Consider the following 27,447-nt stretch of genomic DNA (forward strand, 5'->3'; position numbering starts at 1 on the left):
TAAGTAATACAAGATGTTCAGTATTCACACTTTCTTCTCAACTACGCATAATAGAAGCATGTATGACTTTGTAATATGTTGAGGAGAGGCAGGTGGTCCAGTTAAGGCACCTACCCATGAAGGCTGAAGCAAAAGGTAGGCATAAGGGAACTACTTCTGCCTACAATAATTATTTATAATATACATTGTTACAGTGCTGTACCCTGCCATTGGGTTAGAAGAATTAAAGCCTATACAGAGATCTCACTGATGCAGATTCAGGGGCTCTAGAAAATCTCCCCTGAGCGGAGAAAATTGTTTTTCTGTTTTCTCTGTGATTGGTAACACCCAGATTGGGTTCTAAAGTCCAGAGGCTTTGAAGAATCTTGGGAGGGAACCTTGTATCCAGGTCTTGCTGGAGACCAATAGACAGGAGTTTTCCTGCTCAGAGCCTGTGTTCACACAGGAACAGAACGGGAAACCTCCCTGCATGATGGCTTCCATCATCTCTGACTTCCAATCCGACTGTGGACATTTGTGGCTGTGGCTTGGGCTCTTTCTGCTTTTCCTATGGCTTGTTCTCCACATCTCCAGTGGCTCTCTCCCCCCGCGATTCAGCGGTTCCGGTCATCCACTGGACCCCCTCCCCATGCCCCCCGGTCCCACTGTACCAGATTGCTGTCATCACCCACTGTCAGACACAGAAAAATAGCTTCACCGGTCCAGGGATTTGAAATCCCCATGGCTTTCTCTCCTCTCCTTGCAGTGCTGACTGTACGGACTACAGGGATTCTAATTGGTCAGCACGGTCACAAGAACGGTGCTTACCAATCAGAAGCTATCTAGCCCATACTGTCAGTACAGTGAGGAGAGAAAGCTGTGGAGATTTCAAATCTTTGACCGGTGAAGCGGCTTTACGATGTCTGACAGTGGGGGATGGTAGCAATCTGGTACAGCGGGACTGTGGGGACAGGGAGGGGGTCCAGTGGATGGCTTGAACTGCTGAAGGCTGGAGTAGAGATCCTCTGTAGATGTGGGGGAACAAAGTAATGGGAGAGGCAGAAGGAGCCCAAGCCGCAGCCGCTGATGTACACAGTCGGAATCACACCACAAAGTATTGGTACTCGGTATCCATGAATACTTGATCGAAAATATCGGTACTCGTACTTGCCAATGAAAAAGGGTATCTTGCATCCCTACTTTCTTCTGAAAAAAAGTGGCCCATCAAGCTCTGAAATGTATTTCCTGGCTGGTTTAGTGAAAAAGACAAAGTTGTAAAATAAAATTATGCTGTACACAGAGGAAAAACAGGGGGAAAAATTTTTAAATACTAATCTGCTTCGCAATAAAAGGTAGATAACACTACACTCCAGGTCAAAGTTATTTAAAGCAGTAGAAAACCACATACTAGCACATTATGAAAGACTTACCTTAAAATGAAGCCCTCCAGTGGTGCTCTGTCATTGCTGACAGGGCTGCTGTCTTAACCCTACCTTCCTTTCAAGTCACAGCTACAGCACTGCATGCGTTCATTGAAAGTGCAGTGCACTGGTGAAGTCACCAGCTTCTACTGTGTACTACTATTGTGTACTGTGTGGGAGATATTAACTGTACCTGCATGCACAGATCACTCCTGTACTTAAAAAGCCCTCACTGAACCCCACCAACCTGAACAACTTAAGACCCATCTCATTGCTTCCAATGACCTCTAAACTTAGAACGTTTAGTCTACAACCGTCTTGGCTCCTTCCTCATTGAAAACAACCTTCTTGGCCCCTTACAGTCTGACTTTCGATCGCAGCACTTCACAGAAACTAAAACACACTAATGATTTACTAACTGCTAAAACCAATGGCCACCACTCCATACTCCTACTACTTGACCTCTCTGCAACCTTTAATACTGTTGACCACCCACTGCTTCTCAAAAAACTCAGTTCCCTTGGCCTCCAAGATTCTGCTATATCCTGGTTTTCCTCTTACCTATCACAGCGCTCCTTCAGTGTTACCTATATAACTCTTTTTCCTCCTCCCCACTTCCTCTTTCTGTAGTGGTCCCCCATGGCTTCTATTCTCTATCTACACCTCCTCCCTTGGTCACTTGATAACCTCCCATGGCTTTCAATACCATCTCGACACCGATGACATCAAAAATCTATTTGTCTACTCCTCACCTCACTCATTCTGTCTCCTCTTACTTACTTACTAACTGACATATCAGCATGGATGTCAGTTAGTACAAAATCTCTCTAAAACTGAGCTGATAATATTCCCCCCTGCCCATGCCTCCCTCCATGATTTTTCCATTAAGGTCAATAATGCAACCATCAATCCCTCCCCTCACGCCAGGGTACTAGGTATAATCCTAGACTCTGATCTGTCCCTTCAGCCCCAAATCCAATTATTGTCAAACCTTGTAGACTTCACCTCTGTAACATCTCCATTTTTAGCTAATGAAACTATTAAGATAATCATTCACTTCCTTGTTATCTCTCGCCTTGACAATTGCAACTCCCTTCTCATAGGCCTACCTCTCCATAGGCTATCCCCTCTTCAGCCTATCATGCTGCTGCCAGACTCATCTACCTTACCAACCACTCAGTGTCTGCCACTTCTCTCCGCAAATCCCTACACTGAATTAAATTCAAAATACTAACAGCAACATGCAAAGCCATTCACAACTCTGCCCCAAGCTACAAAACCAATCTTGCCTCCAAAAATCACGTAAACTGTCCACTATACTCCTCTCAAGACCTCTGCTCTCAAGCTCCCTTGACTCTGCCTCCCATGCTCATCAGCAGGACTTCTCCAGAGCCTCTCTCATCCTCTGGAACTCTCTACCTCAATCTTTCTGGCTATCTCCTACTCTGGCGCCCTTTAGGCCAGGGGTCTCCAAACTATGGCCCTCAAGATATTCAGCAACTACAATTCCCATCATGCCTAGTCATGTCTGTAAATGTCAGAGTTTTACAATGCCTCATGGGACATGTAGTTCTGCAACAGCTGGAGTTTGGAGATACCTGCTTTAGGCGAAAACCCTCTAACTAATCTTTTTTCACTTTCATCAGCTCATCCCCCACAGTTACAACCTTTTATACCACTTTCCCCACGCTATTACCGGTAGATTGTAAGCTCCTATGAACAGGGCCCTCTTAACCCTCTTGTATTTTATTGTTTTGTAACTGTACCATCTCCCTTTTATATTGTAAAGTGCTGTGCAAACTGTTGGCACTATATACATTTTGCCTAATAATAAAATAATACCTACAGGTAAGCCTGCTTTAAGAGAGGCAATACCCAACAATAGCTGGACACTGGTCTGCATATTTCCTTCATAATTGCTGTTAACTCTGACCGTCTTCAGCCCTGCTTCTTTCAGTCTTTCATGGATCCTTCTAGCTTTCCCATTACAATAGTAATATTTCTCAACCATCCTTTCCATATTTTTAAGTCACTCCCAATAAGGGATGTTTACCACCATATTGAAGTAATTCTTTAAAGATTGTTGTTCATATACTACTCTTTACTATATTATTGTAATGCTCACCATCCAGTAAATTATAGCAGATGACAATTATTAGACTGAGCTATTTTCACCATAAGATAGTCCAGCAATCATATTACCAAGCAATATAAATATTCAGTATGCGTATACAATGTAAAGTAGTGAGTGTACAGCTTGTATAACAGTGTAAGTTTGCTGTCCCCTCAAACTAACTTAAAACACAGCCATTAATGTCTAAACCGCTGGCAACAAAAGTGAGTACACCCCTAAGTAAAAATGTCCAAATTGTCCAAAATGTTCAAATTGTGCCCAAAGTGTCAATATTTTGTGTGGCCAACATTATTTTGCAGCACTGCCTTAACCCTCTTGAGCATGGAGTTCACCAGAGCTTCACTGGTTGCCTTTGAAATCCTCTTCCACTACATGATGACATCAAGAAGCTAGTGGATGTTAGAGACCTTGCGCTCCTCCACCTTCCGTTTTGAGGATGGCCCCACAGATGCTCAATAGGGTTTATATCTATAGACATGCTTGGCCAGTCTATCAGCTTCTTTAGCAAGGCAGTGGTCGTCTTGGAGGTGTGGTTGGGTTCGTTATCATGTTGGAATACTGCCCTGTGGCCCAGTCTCTGAAGGGAGGGGATCATACTCCTCTTCAGTATGTCACAGTACATGTTGGCATACATGATTCCCTCAATGAACAATGTTGCAGTGTGCGGTGTATGGTCTGAGCACTGACAGGCGGACCCCCCACCCCTTCAACCCCTTCAATGCTGGTAGCACTTATACATCTATTTCCCACCTCTGGATATGATGCTGAGCATGTGCACTCAACTTCTTTGGTCGACCATGGCGAGGCCTGTTTTGAGTGGAACCTGTCCTGTTGTGCCACTGTATGGTCTTGGCCACCATGCTGCAGCTCAGTTTCAGGGTCTTGACCATCTCCTTATAGCAGTAGGCCATCTTTATGCAGAGCAACAATTATTTTTTTTCAGATTCTCAGAGAGTTCTTTGCCATGATGTACCATATTGAACTTCCAGTGACCATTATGAGAGAGTGAGAGTGATAACACCAAATTTAACACAAAAAAATAAAAAATTAAAAAATATATAAATCGCACTACAGTTATGCAGTTTAAAATGTGCCTTGAATTTAATGTGCTGGCCGGTACACAAAACTCTCAGGCATCCGTCCACTGGGGGAATGATAGGAACTTGTTAGGTGACGACAGCGCTGTCGTCACCCAAGAAGTTCCTATCATAACAGCATAACTGTAAGTGCAATTTTAACCTTTTTTTAAATAAATTTCTACACATTTAATGCACTATGTGGAGCTGTCACTGTTTCTTACATGGTGGGCATTGATATTGCTGAAATTTCTTGGGAAACAAGATCCATCAGGACTGCATATCTGAAACTGCGAGATTGGCACCTATTATATGCTGGTTTTGACCCCTTGTCTTAAGGGATCGTGGGAATTCGGTAAGAGGCCAATCTATAAGTCTGGTGAAGGACATGTCACTCTTTTCTTTTGGACACGTTTACAACCAACCTTTAATGTGGCACAGATGCACGGGTGTTTGACATCTTATCTGCTGTTTATGGACTCTCTACTGTCAACATTTTGGACTGTTTATTAACCCATTCATAGCCACATTTACATTCAATTGATGATCTTTGATCCAAATGTCATTTGTTTCTGTTTTTGTTTCTGTTTTTTTCTTTGGAATCACTATCACTATGATTACTGAGGGATTTTGAGGTGGCAGCATGTTGCACTCTAGTGGCCACAATAGGTCACTTTTCTGATATAGCAGCCAGCCTTTCACATATAGCACTAGAGATTACCCTCTTGCATACGTATGCGTTTGCCAAGAAGGGTGGTTTAGGTAGCGCGATTTATATATTTTTTTATGTTTATTTCTTGTATTTATTGTTTTACACGGTAATCGCAGCACCTGGAGGGATTAGACTGTGACCACGTTGCATTTTTTCTTTCTGTTATTTTAGCACAGTTTCTTTCCATTTTTCCACCAAATTTAACACACCTGCTCCCCATTCACACCTGAGACCTTGTAACACTAACGAGTCACATGACACTGGGGAGAAAAATGGCTAATTGGGCCCAATTTGGACATTTTCACTTAGGGGTGTACTCACTTTTGTTGCCACAGTGATAAGTTATTTTGAGGGGACAGCAAATTTACACTGTTATACAAGCTGTACACTTACCACTTTATATTGTAACAAAGTGTAATTTCTTCAGTGTTGTCACATGAAAAGATATAATAAAATATTTTTAAAAATGTAAGGGGTGTGCTCACTATACTGTTTGTATATGTGTATATACATATGTATATATATACTCTGGTATCATAAAGCATAATGCTATATTTTTAATCTATCTGGTGCAATTCGTGTTTACTTACTGTAAATCCCTTCTTTGAAATAAAACTAAAAGTAAAATTCAAGTGTTGTAGCTCCACCCCAATTTTTTTGGGGCTTAAAGATATATAGATATATAGAAATATCTATATGTCTATATAGATATATCTATATATTTATATAGATATATATATAGCCGGATTCAGTAAGACTTACGACGGCGTATCAGTAGATACGGCGTCGTAAGTCCGAATGTGCGCCGTCGTATATTTAAGCGTATTATGGAAACCAGATACGCTTAAATTTGGCCAAGATACGCCTGGCGTAAGTCTCCTACGCCGTGGTATCTTGGCTGCATATTTACGCTGGCCGCTAGGGGCGTGTACGTGGATTTACGCATCGAATATGCAAATGACCTAGATACGCCGATTCACGAACGTACTTGCGCCCGATACGCTGTTTACGTAAGGCGTTTTTCCGGCATAAAGAAAAGCCACCAAAAAGATGGCACATCCCATGCAAGGTATGGACGACGGAACAGCTGTCGGATTTTACGTTGTTTGCGTAATCGTACGTGAATAGGGCTGGGCGTAGGTTACGTTCACGTCGAAAGCAATGAGTATTTGCGACGTGATTCTGAGCACCGTACCAACGGCCCTCATTTACATGGGGTCAAGGTTAATTTAAATGAAGCCTGCCCACTACATGCCTACTTTGAATTAGGCGGGGTTACGCCGGGCCATTTGCGCTACGCCGACGTAACTTAGGGAGCAAGTGCTTTGTGAATACAGTACTTGCCTCACTATGTTACGTTGGCGTAGAGCAAATGGGATGCGCTACGCCGTCATAAAGATACGCCACCATATGTGAATCTGGCTAATACTGTATATATTTACACATTTGTTGAGCCTTTTCTCAATAGATAGTTTAAATATAGAACATTTTTAGTTTTGGACAGAGAGAAAAGGGATTATTGCTGTCTGTTTCTCTGTTACAAAGACTCACCCTCTCAGTTTGTCCTGTTTACCATTATTATTGAAAGCAAGAAACCCCCCAAATTTTGGGTTATCCCCAGAAAAGTAGTAGAGGGGAAATCCTAAGGGGGGCTTTGTTCTGGTGAATTGGGGGGGACCCAAGGGATTCCCTTGATTTACAGGGATTTCAATTCACTTTCTGTCTTGGCTATGGGACAGGGAGTGAAGTTAAATCTGCCCAATGGGATAAGGATGGAAAAAAATGAACCAACAGGGGTTATAACCAAAATAAAAGTGAAGTTTTGCCTATAGTTATACTTATAGCCAAAACAGTTTCTTTTATTTTAAGTAGAATGGAAGGGTTTAAAGATTTGAACCCCTGTCAGTTTATTTTTTTGCTGTCTACGTTCTGTTGTGGATATTTCCCTTGGCTTTCTGTACTGGAGACGCAACAGGAAGCCAGTGGAAAGTGATGCTTTTTTGCCACTTTTGATGTTTCTAGAACAGGCATCTTTATCAGAAAATTATAGAGATGAGGCTATAGATATATATCATGTGTAAGAGTGTCAGTGTTTCAGTCCTTTGCTGCATATATATATAAAAATATTCCGGTAAAAGAAGCCGAAACAACCAGAAGACTATCATGAATACACTGACTATATGATTAATCCAAAATTACAAAATGTATTAAATATAAATATAAAGTGCACATGATAAGAAGAACATTCCTAGGTAAGGGCTAAAGGTAATTTCATTACAGTAAGGTTTGAACCCATCTTTATTGGAAGACTTTCCATTACCTTTTGTTCGTGTGACAACTTAAAAATGTTGGATTTCCCATAAATTTCGACCTCAATAACAGTGGTCACTAATCAAGACTGAAACTATGAATCAGGCAAAACAGGCAAAAAAAACATTTTCTTCATGATTGTGCAATTGCTGGACTTCCTACTATTCCGTTTTTTCAGTAGATTTAGTTGTACTTTCAGAAAAATGTTTTTTTTTACCTTGTATTAGCTGTGATTTCTACTTTCTCTACTTTTTCTTTTTAAATAGTCTTTGTGAATGATAGGAGTGAGCTTTTGCTGTTTTATACAAGCTCATAATGTATTTTTCAGATTTTGCTCCAGGCGAATGGTCCATTTGTCACAGTTTGTGGTTCTAAGGCATTAAATATGTTGTTAAAGGTAATTAAGACAAGAGATGCTCATTACAGTGAAAAGGCATCTCTACCTGTCAGAGCGAGTTTTGTTCTATGAAACTGATTCAGTGGATGAGGTAAATGGGTTAGGTTAGCTCTCAAGGCTGGGAATGGTCTAGAATTGGTTCTGAAGTACTTACTGTGGGACTGTATTACAAAGAAATTTGCGAAATTATTTGTTTTATGAAGAAGATTAATCATTGCATTTTAATAGCTGTATTGTAAGTTGTATAAGGAAGTTTAAGCATTATTGGTGGTTTTTAAGAAATCAGGTTCTGTCCTCACTTTTGAAGTGTTTGTTTGTTTGTCCATTTCTGTTTTTTTATTTATTGTTTAGCAATTTATACATTCAATTCTTACAAAAAGCCTGTTTAATTATTCAGAGAAAAAAAAAACAGCACAAGGGATATTACTTACCATTAAAAAAAATGTGTTCATTGTGCAGTTGTGTTCTCCTTTTACTAAAATCTTCCTCCTCCAATGCCCCCCCACCCCCATGATCAGAATCGTAAAGTGGGTTGGGGTTGACAGAATCAATGGGCTGTGCTGGACACTCATCAAGACCACCCAGCTCCTCTATTCACAGTAGTTGTTAATACAGTTTCCATGGATGAAACAAGGACTGTGAATGGAGGATGGGTGGATGATAGGTCTGCCCCCTCCATTCATAGATTGCATTTCATTGATAGAAACTATAATAACATAAAGAATGGAGGAGTGGGCAAAAAGGGTGGGCATAGTCAGGCACTCTTGATGGGTGCCTGTCACAGCCTCTTAATTCTAATAATTCCCATCACACTGGTAGATTACAGCGGTGGGGTGGGGAATCGGAGGAGGAGGATTTCTGTGAAAGGGGGACACAGAAGCGCAAGAAACATCTAACTCAGGGGTCTTCAAACTATGGCCCTCCAGGTGTTCAGGAACTACAATTCCCATCATGCCTAGTTATGTCTGTGAATGTCAGAGTTTTACAATGCCTCATGGGAAGTGTAGTTCCGCAACAGCTGGAGGGCCGTAGTTTGAGGATCCCTGATCTAACTGAAGGTAAGTAATGTCCCTTGCGCTGATTTTAAATTTTTTAGGTTTTAATGTATCACCCTTCTCACTAAATACACAATCAGATTGCATAGTGTATGACCATCTTTACACAAGTACATAGGAGGAAGTGGACAGAATCTCTCAACTGTCAAGCCCCATTTACATCTCTGCATAGCCGGAACTCGCATTCCCACGTGCGTTTTTTTTAGCAAGGGGGAGGCGTTTTGGAGCATTTTGACTCATCACACATATGGTAGTCCATCCACGTGAATGGGCTGCCCTACACACAGGAATCGCCCCAAAGAAGAAAATTTTTACTGTGATTTTTGGTGCAGCGCATTTCTGAAATGCACGGAAACACACAGATGTGAATGGAGCCTCATTGTTCTTGTGTTACTGCACCAATTTTACTTTCAGGCCACATTTGCATCTAGCATAGTGGGAACGCCCATTTTGTGTCTCATTTTTCCTGTGACATGCATAGGGCAGCCTGTTAATTTCACCTGGTTGCACTACATATGGTTAATGGGACATTTTGGTGTTTTGTGGGTTGTGAGTTTTTTTTACTGTGCGTGTTTGCAGTATTTGCCCCTTGTTTTTTCACACAAAATGTGTTGGTTCTGTGTTTGGTGTGCACTGAAAGTGCCACTAGTAATTTTAGGTGTATAAACATGGCCATACACTATACAATCTGAATGTATATTCTGTATTTAGTGAGAAGTGTGATCACTGATTGATTGCATTTCATTTCATTTAAAAAATTGTGCACCTGGGAATGGGTGGGTGGATGATGCAGGGTGTGTGCTAATGGAGTCAGCTGGTCAACTCCTTCCTGTGTCATGACCTAAAGTCGGATCAGGAAGAAAGACATTACAAATGGAAACGTCTAGAAACATGGATTAGGACAAGAAAAGTAAGTGACTGTAGATGTAATAGAAAGCTTCGATATTGTTTGCCAAAAAAGTACATGAATGCTATATTGGTGCATAGGGGAACTAGTATTTTGAAAATAAAGTGTAAAAGAGAATGTGTGTGTCTTCAAGGCCATTTTTCTGCCCTTGCCCTTTTTTAGCCATTTATATTTTTAGTTCCTATTTACTGCACACCTTCAGATTCTCATTTTTTTTTCTGTTATTCATTTTATGTTTTTCCCTTTCTGGTGTTTCACTTCTGCTATCTGTGAACCCTTCTAGACATGTTATGCATTATCTTCCCACTTTTTCGACCTTTCACCTTTTTTTGCGTTCTTGAACGCTATCTTGTGACAAGGATTGTTTTCTTTCTCCTTACAGTATTTTAAGAAACAGAAGCGATTAATACCAGAGAGAACTGTATGGAAGTATTTTGTGCAGTCGTGCAGTGCCGTGGAACATATGCATTCCCGCCGGATCATGCACAGAGGTAATCTCAATATCCAGCCATGACCTGTTCATCCTGAAGAGTAAACACCTAATCCTGCATGCCTGTACAGGAGCACAGCTGCTTCTGTATGCTTACTGCATATAACTACTTATCAAACAGCAACCTCATAGCTTTTACTAAGCAGACAACAGAACAAATGAAAAGTAATTCATAGTCATCAAAACTGGATAACGTTGGACTTATTTGTATTATTTATGTTTTTATTAATTGCATTAATGTGCAGGACTGGCATACTGTGCAGAGCTATTAATATTGAAATTGTTCCCCTAAAGTTGATCTAAACACACCTTTGTTTAAAGGTCCCCATCTGCATTTTCTGCTGTGTGCCGATCTGCAGCCATCTTCATTGGTTGGCATGGGATGATCTTACTCTTGTGCATGCAGGGATCAGTCATCCCAGCACATAGTGACTGTGCCAGCAAAGTTAGCTATGCCAAAGAAGACAGCAAGTAGGCAGGTAAGTGTATTTTATTGCAAAAGAAACATTATCAGGGTTATTTACGAAAGGCAACTCCACTTTGCACTACAAGTGCACTTGAAAGTGCACTAAAAGTGCACTTGGAAGTGCAGTCGCTGTAAATATGAGGGGAAGATCTGAAATGAGGGGAAGCTCTGCTGATTTTCTCATCCAATCATGTGCAAGCTAAAATGCTGTTTTTTATTTTCCTTGCATGTCCCCCTCGGATCTACAGTGACTGCACTTCCAAATGCACTTTCAGTGCAATTTCAAGTGCACTTTGCACTTGTGGATTTGTCTTTCGTAAATAACCCCCTATGTGTCTCTTCTGCAATAAAGAGCCTGCCTGCTTGCTGTTGGCTACTGTAGAACTTTAGTTTTGCTTTAACGAAATCCCACTGGAACCACAATTCTCTCAATGTAAAAACACTAATGCCATATTTAGATCTTTGCAGTGCATTGTTGCATGCATTGGAATAAAGTGAACAGCAGTCATTTGATTGACAGTTCTGCCTCGTACACACGACCAGTTTTCCCTTCGGGAAAACAGCCATGACAGCTGTTGGCCCGGAAAACTGGCCGTGTGTATGCTCCATGGCAGTTTTCCCGACAGCGAAAATGAGAACATGTTTTATTTTTTCCTGCCAGGATTCCCGGCTGTCTTTTTCCCGTGGGAAACACTGCGGTGGAGCATACACACAAACGAGATTCCCGGCCAAAGCTCTCATGGCAGTTTTCCTGCCAGGAAATCCAGCCGTGTGTAGGGGGAAAAAGCTGCCAAGCAGGTTCTTGGCTTACCCCTAGGTTTTCCCGGGTGACTTTTTACCGCCAGGAAAACTGATCGTGTGTATGGGGCATTCCATTGAGATCATGCCTTGAAGGTAATGTTTTGGGAAACAGTTAAATCGGTGGGTTTAGTTCTTCTTTAAGGCAGGCCATTCATTTTAAATTAGCTGCCAGCACATAATAATAGACCTTTAGATAGACTCTTAACTTTTTTTTTCAGTGCACTACAACGCATAGGTAGTTCATTTTTGTGTGGTTCACTAAAACATAGGTCCACTAAAACTTCTCTCCCTCAGCTCATTGGGTTGGCAGGGATGCGATTGTGTGACAGCTTTCTACATGTTTGGGGCAAATTGAATTCAGACTGAGTTCAAATTCGAACCCAGCTCAACTCATATATTTAGGGAAAAATCTCACTCCCCCAGCTTATTGGGTTAGCGGGGATGCGATCATGTGACAGCTTTGCGCAGGTTTGGGGAAAATCGAATTCAGACTAAGTTTGGATCCAGCCCATCCCTAGCCACAAGGACATATAGATAGGGAAAATATATCTAGAAGGGGAACAGACAGTAATAAACAATTGACAGGGGTTATAACCCTTCCCTACTTTGTCCAAAAATGGCTGCACATATACTTTTCCTTTTTCCATTACCCTACTCCAATTCCTTGCAAAATAACTTTACTATATCATTTCTGCCTACTTTTTCTTGTATGCTGTGTCAATGTTGCCCCTTGTCCTATTGCCATTAATGTGACATGCATTTTATAAGTAAAATTCCACCTAAGAGCTGGTACTTCAAGGTGTTGGCTATAACCTTTATGAGCCAGAATAACTCCCTATACATGCTTCCCTGATTAGATTTTCTTTATTACCAGGGCTTTACTTTCCCGATTAATAGGCTACGCCATGCCCACCTGCCCCATGGGAATACTTTCAATAACCACTACAGTATTCTTACATGACAGTGGATGGCAGTTGGGCAAACCAAAGTCTGGAAATGATGGAATACAGGGCCTAATAACAGTGTAAGACTAAAAAAGACAAGTGTGCAGAAGAGGAATTTCTGGCTAATCAATTATATAGCAGACACTTCATGTTATGCAACCATTAAGTCTGCTCACATTCCATAATTCAATTACAAAAATAAATATTGATTGAAAAACTGATTGCAGCTTATTTTTTTTTAAACTAATGCCGCGTACACACGACCGTTTTTCGGGATTTAAAAAATGACATTTTTTTAATGTCATTAAAAACGATCGTGTGTGGGCTCCATAGCATTTTTCACGAAGTAAAAAATGGGCATTAAAAATTTATAACATGCTCTAAATTTTCACGTAATTTTTAACGTTGTCGTTTTTAACGTTGTCGTTTTTAACGTCGTAAAAAATGGTCGTGTGTGAGCTTTAACGACGTGAAAAAAACGTGCATGCTCAGAAGCAACGAAAGCGCTCGTTCTGGTAAAACTAGCGTTCGTAATGGAGATAGCACATTCATCACGCTGTAACAGACTGAAAGGCGCAAATCGTCTTTTACTAACACAAAATTAGCAAAAGCAGCCCCAAGGGTGGCGCCATCCAAATAAAACTTCCCCTTTATAGTGCCGTCGTACGTGTTGTACGTCACCGCACTTTGCTAGAGCATTTTTTTTTTCACGATCGTGTATAGGCAAGGCCGGTTTAACAATAATCGGGTTGAAAAAAACATAGGGCCAGATCCTCAAAAGAGATACGCCGACTTAACTGCTGTTCAGTCTGTGTGTAACTTTGGAAACGATCCTCAAAAGGCTTTTTCCAAAGTTAGGCAGAAGATCCAGCATGTGTAATTGAATTACACTGCCGAATCTTAGGATGCAGTACCGCATCCGCCGCTGGGGGCATTTCGAGTCGAAATGCCGTTTCTAGTATGCAAATTAGCACTTAAGGCGATCCACAAAGCTTTCCAGCTTCTTTTTTTCGCCGTAAGTGTTATTTTGCAAGTGTAAAATTAGGGCTGGTTCTACAAAGTGTAAAGTTAGTCACACCATGTAAAAGCCCATTCCAGCGACGGCATTTGGTATGCATTCCCGAGGGAGAACTCCACGGCAATTTGTAAAGACAAAACCGGCATGGGTTCCCCCCCAGGAGCATACCAGGCCCTTAGGTCTGGTATGGGTTGTAAGGAGACCCCCCCACGCCGAAAAATTGATGTAGGGGGTCCCCCTACAATCCATACCAGACCCGTATCCAAAGCACGCTACCCGGCCGGTCAGGATGGGAGTGGGGACGAGCGAGCGTCCCCCCCCCTCCTGAGCCGTGCCAGGCCGCATGCCCTCAACATGGGGGGGTTGGGTGCTCTGGGGCAGGGGGGCGCACTGCGGGCCCCCCCACCTCAGAGCACCCTGTCCCCATGTTGATGAGGACAGGACCTCTTCCCGACAACCCTTGCCATTGGTTGTCGGGGTCTGCGGGCGGGGGCTTATCGGAATCTGGGAGTCCCCTTTAATAAGGGGGCCCCCAGATACCGGCCCCCCACCCTAAGTGAATGGATATGGGGTACATCGTACCCCTATCCATTCACCTGTAGGCAAAAAGTTAGTTAGTAAACACACAACACAAGGCTTTTTAAAATATTTTATTATTCTGCTCCGGATGCCCCCCCTGTCTTCGTTATTAGCTCAATTAGCAGGGGGGCTTCTTCTTCCACTCTCCGGGGGTCTTCCGCTCTCCGGGGGTCTTCTCCGCTCTCCGGGAGGGGCTTCTCCGGACTCCGGGGAGCTTCTTCCATCTTCTCCCCTCTTCCGCTGTTGACTCGGCGAACCCCGGTTCTTCTGCAGCTCTCCGGTGCCTTCTTCTTCAGCGCTGGCTGCCTGCTATGTTTGTGTGTTAGCTCAATTAGTAACAGGCAGCCGGCGCGGTCTTCTGTGACGTCAGGGTCTCCTCTTCTGTTCTTCTCCCCTCTTCCGATGTTGCCTCGTCGCCTCTTGTCGCTGTAATGATGGAAGCGCGCCTTGCATCCCATTTATATAGGCATCACCGTCCCATCATGCTCCGGTAGGTACCCACGTGGTGGGTGCCTACCCACGTGCACCCACCACGTGGGTACCTACTGGAGCATGATGGGACGGTGATGCCTATATAAATGGGATGCAAGGCGCGCTTCCATCATTACAGCGACAACAGGCGACGAGTCAACATCGGAAGAGGGGAGAAGAACAGAAGAGGAGACCCTGACGTCACAGAAGACCGCGCCGGCTGCCTGTTTGAAATCGAGCTAACACACAAAGATAGCAGGCAGCCAGCGCTGAAGAAGAAGGCACCGGAGAGCTGCAGAAGAACCGGGGTTCGCCGAGTCAACAGCGGAAGAGGGGAGAAGATGGAAGAAGCCCCCCGGAGTCCGGAGAAGCCCCCCCCGGAGAGCGGAGAAGACCCCCGGAGAGCGGAAGACCCCCGGAGAGTGGAAGAAGAAGCCCCCCCTGCTAATTGAGCTAATAACGAAGACAGGGGGGGCATCCGGAGCAGAATAATAAAATATTTTAAAAAGCCTTGTGTTGTGTGTTTACTAACTAACTTTTTGCCTACAGGTGAATGGATAGGGGTACGATGTACCCCATATCCATTCACTTAGGGTGGGGGGCCGGTATCTGGGGGCCCCCTTATTAAAGGGGACTCCCAGATTCCGATAAGCCCCCGCCCGCAGACCCCGACAACCAATGGCAAGGGTTGTCGGGAAGAGGTCCTGTCCTCATCAACATGGGGACAGGGTGCTCTGAGGTGGGGGGGCCCGCAGTGCGCCCCCTGCCCCAGAGCACCCAACCCCCCCATGTTGAGGGCATGCGGCCTGGCACGGCTCAGGAGGGGGGGGGACGCTCGCTCGTCCCCACTCCCATCCTGACCGGCCGGGTAGCGTGCTTTGGATACGGGTCTGGTATGGATTGTAGGGGGACCCCCTACGTCAATTTTTCGGCGTGGGGGGGTCTCCTTACAACCCATACCAGACCTAAGGGCCTGGTATGCTCCTGGGGGGTGAACCCATGCCGGTTTTTTCTTTGAAAATTGGCATGGAGTTCTCCCTCAGGAATGCATGCCGCTGTCATTTTTTTTTTTTCCCGACGCAACTTTTTTAAGCCGTCGCGATCCTCAAAACTCGGCGTAACGTAACTTCGCGCATGCGCAGTACGGCCGGCGCGGGAGCGCGCCTCATTTAAATGGGACTCGCCCCATTTGAATAGGAACGCCTTGCGCCGGCGGAATTTTAGTTACACAGCCTGAAATTTCTAGATAAGTGCTTTGTGGATCAGGCACTTAGGTAGAAACTTTAAGGCAGTGTAACTTAAATGGGATTTTTTAAGTTACGCCAGGTTTTTGTGGATCTGGCCCATAGTTTTTTCTAGACCATTAAAAATGGTAGTGTGTACGCGGCATCAGACTTTTTTTTACACGTTACAAATAGCAGTACATTTTTAATGAAGGTAGAACTGCAGCTTTGGCCACTTCAAAATCAGGCAAATTCTGACATTTCCCACATACATGTAAAAATCTGCAATTTTTTTTGCTAAAAATTACTTAGAATGCCTAGATGCTTTACAAGCCACAAGCTTGTAAACAAACAAACCAGAAGTGGCAAAATCCTTGCAGCTTCTGGTTTCTGATGCCACAAAGGAGGAGAACAACAACGGAAGATCCTCTTATTCTGTACAGTCCATCCAATGCAAATGGTCTGGGAAAGGCGGGGGAGGGGGTGTATTTCCTATGCCAGTAAATGTGATCAAGCAACTGTATAGCCGCTTGTATCACTTTTACTTTCAAGAGAATTGCCAGCTGAGAATGTTATCTGGACTGCAGCTACAGCTATGACCAAGATATAAGCACCATTTCCCAAAGACATTTATATAGTACATTGGTCACAAAGTGGTTTATTCATAAATGAATGGAGAGCAGGACTTGGCTGTCACACCCAGTGACTCTCAGGCCCCGTACACACGAGGAGACATGTCCGATGAAAACCGTCCGCGGACCGTTATTATCGGACATGTCTGCTGGGAGCTTTTGGTCTGATGTGTGTACACACCATCAGACCAAAATCCCCACGGACAGAGAACGCGGTGACGTAGAAGACACCGACATTTTCTAACACGGAAGTTCAATGCTTCCACACATGGTCGAATCAATTCGACGCATGCGCGGGATTTCGGCCCGCTGGTTATACGTCATAACCAGCGGACATGTCCGATGAGTCGTACTAACCATCGGACATGTCCGACGGACATCTTTCCAGCGGACAAGTTTCTTAGCTTGCTAAGAAACTTTTGTCCGCTGGAAACCTGTCCGCTAGGCCGTACACACGGTCGGACATGTCCGCGGAAACTGGTCCGCGGACCAGTTTCAGCGGACATGTTCGACCGTGTGTACGCGGCCTCAGTGTAATCTGAGAGACTGTTGTCAGTTTGATACCTTTGTTCAGCACAATGCAGCAATTGGCCACGGTGATGTGTAAACAAGAAAGCCCCCAGCTGTGCACCCCAAGCACAGTGCCCAAAGTGGGTGTTTCTCCTGCATCTGCTTGTCTGTGCTCTGGAGCTGTCAAAAAAATCCAAACTGTGATTGCATCTAAATGGTTGCAATCACGGTTCAGGCAAGAATTTTCCACTCATCTCCCTTCAATGTTCAGAGCAAAGTCTCTTGAGCCATCTGATGCCAACAGGACCACCTACAGCTCAAATTTTGAGCAATTCAGCAGGAGTTCACCAAAGTTTGAGCTGTGTAAGGTCAACATAAAGGGCTATCAAAACTAGTCCAGTACAAAGTTTTGAAGAAGCACAAAAAAAAAATCTCTACACCGGCAGTTCCCATCCAGCATGGCGGAGCTAGATATATTTGCAGGATCCAGATGTGAAAAAGTGGTAAATACTAATCTCAAATGACACATAGCTTTAATGGCAGAAAATGTATATTTTCTCAGGCTGTGAATATTTATATAATCTACAAATGTCTGCTTTTTGTAAAATTAACTTTTGTGTGACTACAGATTTAATTCAGATTTTACCATTTGATTCATACAGCATACATAACACTGTGAAGACATTACGGGCCAGATTCACATAGAGATACGACGGTGTATCTCCTGATACACCGTCGTATCTCTGAGTTAGGCCGGTCGTATCTATGCGACTGATTCATAGAATCAGTTACGCATAGATATGCCTAAGATCCGACAGGTGTAACTGTGTTACACCATCGGATCTTAACTGCAATTTAAAAATGGCCGCTGGGGGCGTTCTCGCTGATTTACACCGAGAATATGTAAATCAGCGAGATACGCCAATTCACGAACGTACGCGGGCTTGACGCAGTCACTTTACGTCGTTTACGTAAGCGTTTTCCCGGCGTATACTTACCCCTGCTTCTATGAGGCGCAGCCAATGTTAAGTATGGCCGTCGTTTCCGCGTCAATTTTTTTTTTTTACGTTGTTTGCGTATGTCGATTCACAAAACCGATCGTCGCAAGTTACGCTCACGCCGAAACCAATGATGTCCTAGCGACGTCATTGGGAGCAATGCATGCCAGGAAAATTCGCGGACAGGGCATGCGCATTTAAATCGGCGCGGGGACGCGCCTGATTTAAATGCTACACTCCCCCTAGCCGCGGAATTTGAATTCCGCCGGGGGATTTAAGATACGCCGCCGCAAGTTTGGAGGTAAGTGTTTTGTTAATTACCCACTTGCCTCAAAAACTTGCGGCGGCGGATCTTAAATCAGATAGATTACGCGGATCTAAAGATCCGCTGATCTATCTGAATCTAGCCCTATATATCCTTGCAGTGTTATCTATGCTGCATGAATCAAATTGTACAAAGCCCAATTAAATCTATTTTAATTTCAGTTTGTACAAAATGTGGTTAAGTTATATGATAAATGCAACTGCAGAACATTGTAGAAATAAAGGAAACAATATTGATTAAACCAATAGCATATTTGTTCTGTATTTACTGTAACACTTAATAAAATAATTGCTCAAAATGGATATTCTTATTTTTATATCAAGGCTGTTAATACTGCCCTGCTTTTAGACACTGGTTTTACAAGTCACCAGCACTGAGCTAGTTAAGAAACTTGTTTTTTGCCGCCGTCTGTTAATCCTGTTACCTCTGAACATTTTTGTTTCATCCAGTCTTTGAAGCTTAGCTCTGATTGGACCTGATGAAACTGTCAGAGGATGATGTGTTTTGATTCCTTGCTGAAGGTCTTTGCACAGCCTAGCTGTGAAGTGTAGAATACAAAAGCATTGATCAGAGTTTTGAATTCATGTTGTGTTTAGGGCATTGGGACACATGACTTCCCTTTTTTGTGAAAGTTACCTGATCAAGCTTGTAATGCTCTTAAAGTGCCTAGAGTGGTTTGTTTCCAAGCCTGCTCTCTCCTATGGAATGGTGCAGAGCAAAGGACAAATCCTTTGGTCAGCATAACATTGCTTTTTTTGAAGTTATAGGGATATCAGAGCACAGGCTTAGAGCCTTACCTTAGTCTTTGTAGAGTTTGAACTTGAAACTGGAAAGGTAGAGAGTTAACATGTTGACAATCAGATCTTGTTATTCTAGGTTGTCCTGATTAATAAGTGTCCCTCTATTGAGCAGCGCTTAGTTTGTGTACTTTACTATCTGATCAATACCTGTTGTGTGATTGGTACTAAATGGCAAAGTTCCACAACACAAAGAACAATTCATAGGTAGTTTAGGAGATTTATTTTCCACTTTTATTGTTTGCAAATGCACAACACAAGCTCTTATCTCAACCAAAGGTGCATGGTCTAAGTCAATATTAATGCCTATAGATCCGTTGAGGGAACAGTTACCTGTAGGAGCAGAGCAGATTACGATAGCAAGCAGTTTTTGCTATTTGGGAGTGGTGGTTTCTCCGGATACAGCTGAATATCTCCAGCTGAACCTGGGTCCACTACTAGTAAAACAAAGAGAGAAATGTAATAGTTGGTGCAAACTCCCTCTATCAGTGGTAGGTAGAGCCAATTTAATAAAAATTTTATGGGCCCCACAACTCCTATATATTTTCCATAACTCACCGATGTGGATATCGAACAAATGGTTCAAAAGAATTGAGACCCAGATGCGGGAGCTGTTATGGAAGAAAAAGGTAGCTAGGATCAGTTTATCTATGCTACAACATGGAAAGGATAGGGGGGGGCTTGCGGTCCCCCACCCTAAAACATATTTTTTAGCTTCTCAGATACAACAGCTGGCGGGATGGGAAACGGGAAGAAAGGGAGGACCCGAACAGAAATTTGGTAACCAGTACGGCTCCCTTATTGCAGGCAGCCTCTCATCTCGAGATGGATCTGCCTTGTATGCCACACTCAGCACCCACAGGAATCCTTCTCAAAAAGATATGGGGAGAGCTAAGGAAGACCCTGAGGACAGAGGGGGTGTTACTATTTACTCCAATATGGAATAATCCTAGATATGTAGAGCTGCGGGAACTATCAGGCTTTACTTCCCGGAAAAAGAGGGGAATCTGGTTCTTTGAGCAGTTATATGAAGGCGAGGTACTGAAAACATATGCACAGTTTTGCAGGGAATATCAATTAGCACCGCGGGGTTTTTATCAGTATCTCCAGCTTCGGCATGCTTTACAGAAACAACAACAAACACGATCGCTGGCGGTAATACCACCATCACCTCTGATGACTGTGGTCTTGCAAGCAGAAGCTCGGAGAGGACTGATAACAAAAATATATGAGGGACTGCTTATAAAAATACAGAACCAGGCTGCCCTCAGAAGTCGTAGGAAATGGGTAGAAGACATTGGGGAGATAAATGAGGAACAGTGGGAAAGGGCACTTGAATCTGTTCCGGTAGTGTCCGTATCAGCGTCTCACAAATTATCACAACTTTTTATTCTAGACAGGGCCTACAGAACAGCGCCACAATTACATAAATGGGGAAGAAGGGATACCCCAATGTGCCCAAAGTGCAAAGTCCAGCAAGGGGATTTTATATATTTAATCTGGAGGTGCCCAAAGCTACATAGGTACTGGAAGGAAGTATCACAGGGGATAAAAAGAGCAGCGCAGGTACCAGTTCCACTGGACCCGCAGGTATACTTGCTAGGGATCATTGACCCTGGAGAGTATACAAAAGGGAAGTACATCATGATAACAAGGTTGTTGTACCTGGCAAGAAAGCTCATTGCACGCTACTCGATGGCCCCTGGGGTCCCCACGGGGAAGCAATGGATTGCGTATGTCAACTCCCTGTTAGGTAGAGAACACTTGGCATATAAACGTAGGAATGCAGTGGGTAAATTTGAGGAGATCTGGCACACCTGGTTAGGAGACGCGAGTGTGGCACCACCAAAACTGGTGACGGATAGATTCTTAATGTAGAGTGCAGAGGACAGGGAGGGGGGGGGGTTGGGTGTTTAAAAAAAAAAAGGGGAGAAGCACATAGGGACATCATGTGAAGGTAATAATGTTGTATAATGGACTTTAATAGATGTGTAATGGATGCCAAATAGGCAGATGTATGTATTAAACTGGAAAAAAAAAATTGGATTAAAAAAAAGGTGCATCAAATAGAACACAATAAGTTTTAACCTCCTGGCCAAAAGTTCCCACTGTCAGTTTGCTTATACAGGTAGTTGAGTTAGGGTGATTTGTTCTTTCGCTACCTTCCACCACAGTACATGTCTTGTGCTCTCTCCCACATGCTAAATAGTCCCAGGGTTGGATGAACCATTTGTGCAAATTGAGCAAATGCAAGGGCCCACAAAGTGCCTAAGAGTTAAGGCCCTATTAACATAACATACCCATTGGGTAGCATGTTATCATGCAGCAAGACCCTCTTGCTGTCATCTCTTGCTGGTGCTGGGAAAGCAAAGTAAGTATGAGCTGTTCGCTCCACTCATTCTTTACAGATCCCTCACCTCTGCATTGTCTAGCGGCTTGGGATGCTGTTGTGCTAAAACAAGGTAATCCTGAGGCCGGGGAAAGGAAAGAGTTTTTCTTGAAACATGTACTATGATCTCTTCATGCTCTTGAGTTTGTGTAGCCAGGATTGTCAATAAAGGTCTATTCAGTCTACAGATCCTTTGCCCCATCATGGCTGGCGGCTAGGGATGCCGATGTGCTAAAATAAGCTACACTATTAGCTGGATTCAAGTAGCCCGCCGAATCTTTGCGGTGGCGTATCGTATTTACACTACGCCGCTGTAAGTTAGCTAGGCAAGTACTGTATTCACAAAGTACTTGCCTGCTAAGTTACGGCAGCGTAGCGTAAATGCGGCCGGCGTAAGCGCGCCTAATTCAAATTAGGCTGAGGGGGCGTGTTTTATGTTAATGGAGGGTGACCATGCGCCGTCAGTGTGCATTGCGGCAAAGTACGCCGCAAGGACGTACGGACGACTTACACAAACAACGTCAAATTTTCAAATTTCGATGCGGGAACGACGGCCATACTTAACATTGGCTACGCCACCCAGGGGGCATGTTTATCTTTAGGCGGCGTATCTCTTACGGAAACGGCGTATCTTTACTGCGACGGGCGGACGTACGTTCGTGAATAGGCGTATCTAGTGATTTACATATTCTACACCGAACGTAATGGAAGCGCCACCTAGCGGCCAGCCTAAATATTGCACCCTAAGATACGACGGCGCAAGACGTCGTATCTTAGATAGGTTTAAGTGTATCTCAGTTTGAGAATACACTTAAACTTAGGTCAGCGCAGATTCCGAGTTAGGTCAGCGTATCTACTGATACGCTGGCCTAACTCTCTGTGAATCCACCTATATATTTTCAAAAGTATTGGCATGCTTGCCTTTACACGCACATGAACTTTAATGGCATCCCAGTCTTAGTCCATAGGGTTCAATATTGAGTTGGTCCACCCTTTGCCATGTCTTTATGGACCTTGCTTTGTGCACTGGTGCTCAGTCATGTTTGAACAGGAAGGGGCCATCTCCAAACTTTCCTCACAAAGTTGGGAGGATGAAATTGTCCAAAATGGCTTGGTATGCTGACACTTTAGGAGTTCCCTTCACTGGAACTAAGGGGCCAAGCCCAACCCCTGAAAAACAACCCCACACAATAATCCCCCCTCCACCAAATGATTTGGACCAGTGCACATAGCAAGGTCTTGACTGGCCTTCACCTCAACCCGATAGAACACCTTTGGGATGAATTAGAGCAGAGTCTGCGAGCCAGGCCTTCTCGTCCAACATCAGTGCCTGACCTCACAAATGCGCTTCTGGAGGAATAGTCAGCCATTCCTATAGACACACTCCTAAACCTTTTTGACAGCCTTCACAGAAAAGTTGAAGCTGTGGGCCAACTCAATATTAAACCCTATGGACTAAGACTGGGATGCCATTAAATATGCGTGTAAAGGCAGACATCCCAATACTTTTGACAATATAGCGTATGTTAAAACAAGCTTTACGCAGCCAGGATTGTCGACACAGGTCTATTCATTTCCTGCACAGACCTGTGAAGACTAGCATGTTTTAGTCCTTATGCACATGGGCATTTGGGGCCATAGAATGTAAAATGTACATATATACCTGAATTTTATGTTACATGGCTCCAGGTGCCCCAGTGCATGAGGTCTTACTACAACAGTATCCCAAACCATTTGTCATGCTTGGGGCAAAGAATGTGTAGAGACTGATTTGAGCGCAATGCTCCTTCAAGCCTTGCTTCACAAATCTTTGCAAGTTTATTACTGCTACGCTTTATTTAATAAATCAGTATTTATTTACCACACTATGGTTGACTGTGCTCTTCCACTTTTGTCAGTTCCAGCAACAACTTCCTCGAGCTGGCTGCAACACTTAGGCCCTGTAACACACGTCTGAGAAACCCGACGGGCAAAACACATAGTTTTGCTGGTCGAGTTCCTTGTGAAGCCGCCGAGGATCTCGGCGAGCCAAGTTTCCTCATTGACTAACGAGGAAATAGAGAACATGTTCTCTATTTGGCCCGACGAGATCCTCGTCGGTTTCCTCGGCCGAAAGTGTAAAGATGACTGGGTTTCTCGGCAGAATATGGCTCCGATCGAGTCTTTGGCTGAATTCTGCCGAAAAACTTGGTTGTGTGTACAGGGCCTTAGTACTAGTGCTATGTTGTATAGTTGATTCTCCAGAACTACATTTGCTTTATTTGCTACTTCTATTCTATAAATAAAAATACTTTACTATTCATATATATATATATATATATATATATATATATATATATATATATATATATATATATATATACTGTATGTATGTGTGTGTGTGTGTTACTTGAGCACCACTTTACTTGGCTTTTGTCTCATTTCTAAGAATCTCATAAAGCATTTGTGCCTTCACGTTTATTGAGCCCAACAGTTGCCTTCATGCTATGGTTTGTACTGGATACAGTACACCGATGAAAGTGGACTATTTGCCAGATTTGTGTTTTGGGATGAAAATTGCTCTACAGGAACAATCAGTAGTGCACAAAAAGAAAAAAGTAGGTGGGTGAGAAATCCACACCATTGTTACTAAAACTGATGCTTGGATTTCTTGGTAAATTATCAATGCTCAAGCACGTCAAGCAACTGTACAAGGGCACAATTTATATTTTAATTTGACAAAATATGGTCATGGTAAACTCATTTTTACTACTTTCCTACAGATATAAAACCTGCTAACGTCTTTATCACAGCAACAGGAGTTGTGAAATTAGGAGACCTTGGACTTGGTCGGTTCTTCAGCTCCAAAACCACCGCGGCACATTCCTTGGGTATTCCTTATATTTTCTCCTACTTGTTTTAACACTGACAATATTCTTCAATGATCATGTTCATTTTTTCTTTTTGCCTAATAGATGACAATGTAGTATGTGACATGACAGTCCACTCTCAATGATAACCATCAACAGTAATGCAATAAACAAGTACAAAAAGGGGGTTTAAAGACAGTGTTAAAACCATAGGTAAAGTTTCTTCCAATAGCATACATTACCTAAAGGCTGATGGCCGTGGGATCCATGGTGAGTACAGTGCCTTGAAAAAATATTCATACATTTTCCACATATTTTAATGTTACAACCAAAAAGGTAAATGTATTTTATTGGAATTTTATGTGAGAGATCAACACAAAGTGGCCCATAATTGTGAAGTGGAAGGGAAATGATAAATGGTTTTCCAAATTTTTTACAAATAAATATCTGAAATGTGTGGTGTGCATTTGTATTCAGCCACCTTTACTTTGATACCCCTAACTAAATGCTAGTGGAACCAACTGCCTTCTGAAGTCACCTAATTAGTAACTAGAGTCCACCTGTGTGTAATTTAATCTCAGTATAAATACAGCTGTTCTATGAAGCCTTCAGAGGTTTGTTAGTGAACAAACAGCATCATTAAGGCCAGGGAACACACAAAACAGGTCAGGGATAAAGTTGTGGAGAAGTTTAAAGCAGAGTAAGGTTATAAAAAATAGCCCAAGCTTTGAACATCTCACGGAGCATTGTTCAATCCATCATCTGAAAATGTAAAGAGTATGGCAAGACGGCAAACCTACCAAGACATGGCCTTCCAACTAAACAGACAGGCCAAGAAAGAAGAGCATTAATCAAATGGGAGAATCTGTCCACAGACAGAACAACTATTAGTTGTGCACTCCACAAATCTGGCCTTTATGGAAGAGTGGTAAGAAGAAAGTCACTGTTGAAAGAAAGCCATACGAAGTCCCATTTTGTGCTCTGGTCAGCTAAGACAAAAATTGTACTTTTTGGCCTAAAAGCAAAACGCTATGTGTGGCAGACAACTAACACTGCACATTACCCTGAACACACCATCCCCACCATGAAACATGGCGGTGGCAGCATCATGTTGTGGGGATGCTTTTCTTCAGCAGGGACAGGGAAGCTGCTCAGAGTTGATAGGAAAATGGATGGAACTGAATACAGGGCAATCTTAAAATAAAACCTTATAGTCTGCAAAAGACTTGAGACTGGGGTGGAGGTTCACCTTCCAGCAGGACAACTACTCTAAACATACAGTCAGAGCTACAATGGAATGGTTTCGATAAAATTATATTCATGTGTTAGAATGGCCTAGTCAAAGTGCAGACCTAAATCCAATTGAGAATCTGTGGCAAGACTTGAAAATTGCTGTTCACAAAGGCTTTCCATCCAATCTGACAGAGCTTGAGCAAATAGGCAAAGAAGAATGGGCAAAAATGTCACTCTTTAGATGTGCAAAGCTGATAGAGACATCCCTATAAATACTTGCAGCTGTAATTGCAGCAAACGGGTGTTCTACAGAGTAATGATTCAGGGGGGCTGAATACAAATGCACACCACACTTTTCAGATATTTATTTGTAAAAAACAAATTGAAAACTCTTCATCATTTTCCTTTCACTTCACAATTATGTGCCACTTTGTGTTGGTCAAGCATATAAAATCCCAATAAAATACATTTACGTTTTTGGTTGTAACATGACAAAATGTGGAACATGTCAAGGGGTATGAATACTTTTTCAAGACACTGTATATCCTGTGTTGTGGAGGAAGTCACAGGAAAACATGACTACCAAGTACATACTGAGAAAATGGCACAGACTGGTAGGCACAAAACTACCATGAGAAAAGAAAACAGGAAATAAGCGGCGCTTAATAGCTTTTTAATAAAATGTTTAATAGCACATAACACATTATATTGAATACAGAACAAAGAAAAGGAGGTGTCGTTTAGTTACATGGCAAGTAACAAAACAAGTTTTGTTATCTATAAACAGCTAGAGGGGTACCTGGTCATTTAGTCATAAATCTAAGCTGATTGCTTTAAGGAAAAAACAGCATATACTACTTGAAAGGCTTGACCATAAACAAACACAATTGGGGTTTTGTTGCTGTACAAACATTCCTACATACCATACAGATACACAATTGTTTAGCAAGAGAGAATATACAGAGTTAAGGCAGGGAAATACTTTTAAGATGACGGCGTTGCACAAAATGGAATCCTGATAGTTCATTTATATTATTACAATAGGATGAGAAAGCAGAGCAGAAGAGAGATGAGCTCATCAATGTTGCCTATTCTACTTTCACTGTGCAGTCACAGGCTGGGGCAGGTCCATGACAATCTAGGCTCAGAGGAATTCGGTTGACTGAGGTCCATCCAGTGTGAAAACGGTCCGCTTTCAGCGCTGTTGCACTTTGAATGACAATTGCGCAGTCATGCTACACTGTACCCAAATTAAATTTTTATCATTTTGTACCCACAAATAGAGCTTTTTTTTGGTGGTATTTGATCATCTCTGGGATATTTATTTTCTGCAAAAAAAAAAAAAAATTACCGAAAATTTTGAAAAAAATCTTTTTTTTGTTTCTGTTATAAAACATTGTAAATAAGTATGTTTTCTTCTTCACTGATGGGCACTGATGGTACTGCACTGATAAGGCAGCACTGATGGGCACCGATGAGGTGGCACTGATGTGGTGGCATTGATTGGCACTAATATGCGGCACGGATGGGCACTGATAGGCGGCACGGATAGGCGGCATGGATGGGCTTGGATAGGCGGCACGGATGGGCACAGATAGGCGGCATGGATGGGCACAGATAGGCGGCACGGATGGGCACAGATAGGCGGCACGGATAGGCGGCACGGATGGACACTGATAGGTGGCACGGATGGGCACTGATAGGTGGCATGGATGGGCACTGATTGGCTGC

The 27,447-nt window shown here is 43.0% G+C and overlaps 1 protein-coding gene across 5 annotated transcripts in view; it reads left to right on the top strand.

Moving 5' to 3' along the window:
• The window catches only part of NEK6 (NIMA related kinase 6), a 377,987-nt gene that overhangs the window by 218,183 nt on the left and 132,357 nt on the right, over nt 1–27,447 (top strand). For all 5 annotated transcript variants that reach the window (XM_040324861.1, XM_040324863.1, XM_040324864.1 and 2 more), the window contains 2 exons: nt 10,374–10,482; nt 24,397–24,504. In XM_040324861.1, coding sequence (XP_040180795.1) covers nt 10,374–10,482; nt 24,397–24,504 — 217 coding nt within the window. The remainder of the gene's footprint in view (nt 1–10,373; nt 10,483–24,396; nt 24,505–27,447) is intronic.

This window comes from Rana temporaria, chromosome 9, assembly GCF_905171775.1.
Source record: "Rana temporaria chromosome 9, aRanTem1.1, whole genome shotgun sequence".
In the NCBI taxonomy this organism is placed as follows: Eukaryota; Metazoa; Chordata; class Amphibia; order Anura; family Ranidae; genus Rana; species Rana temporaria.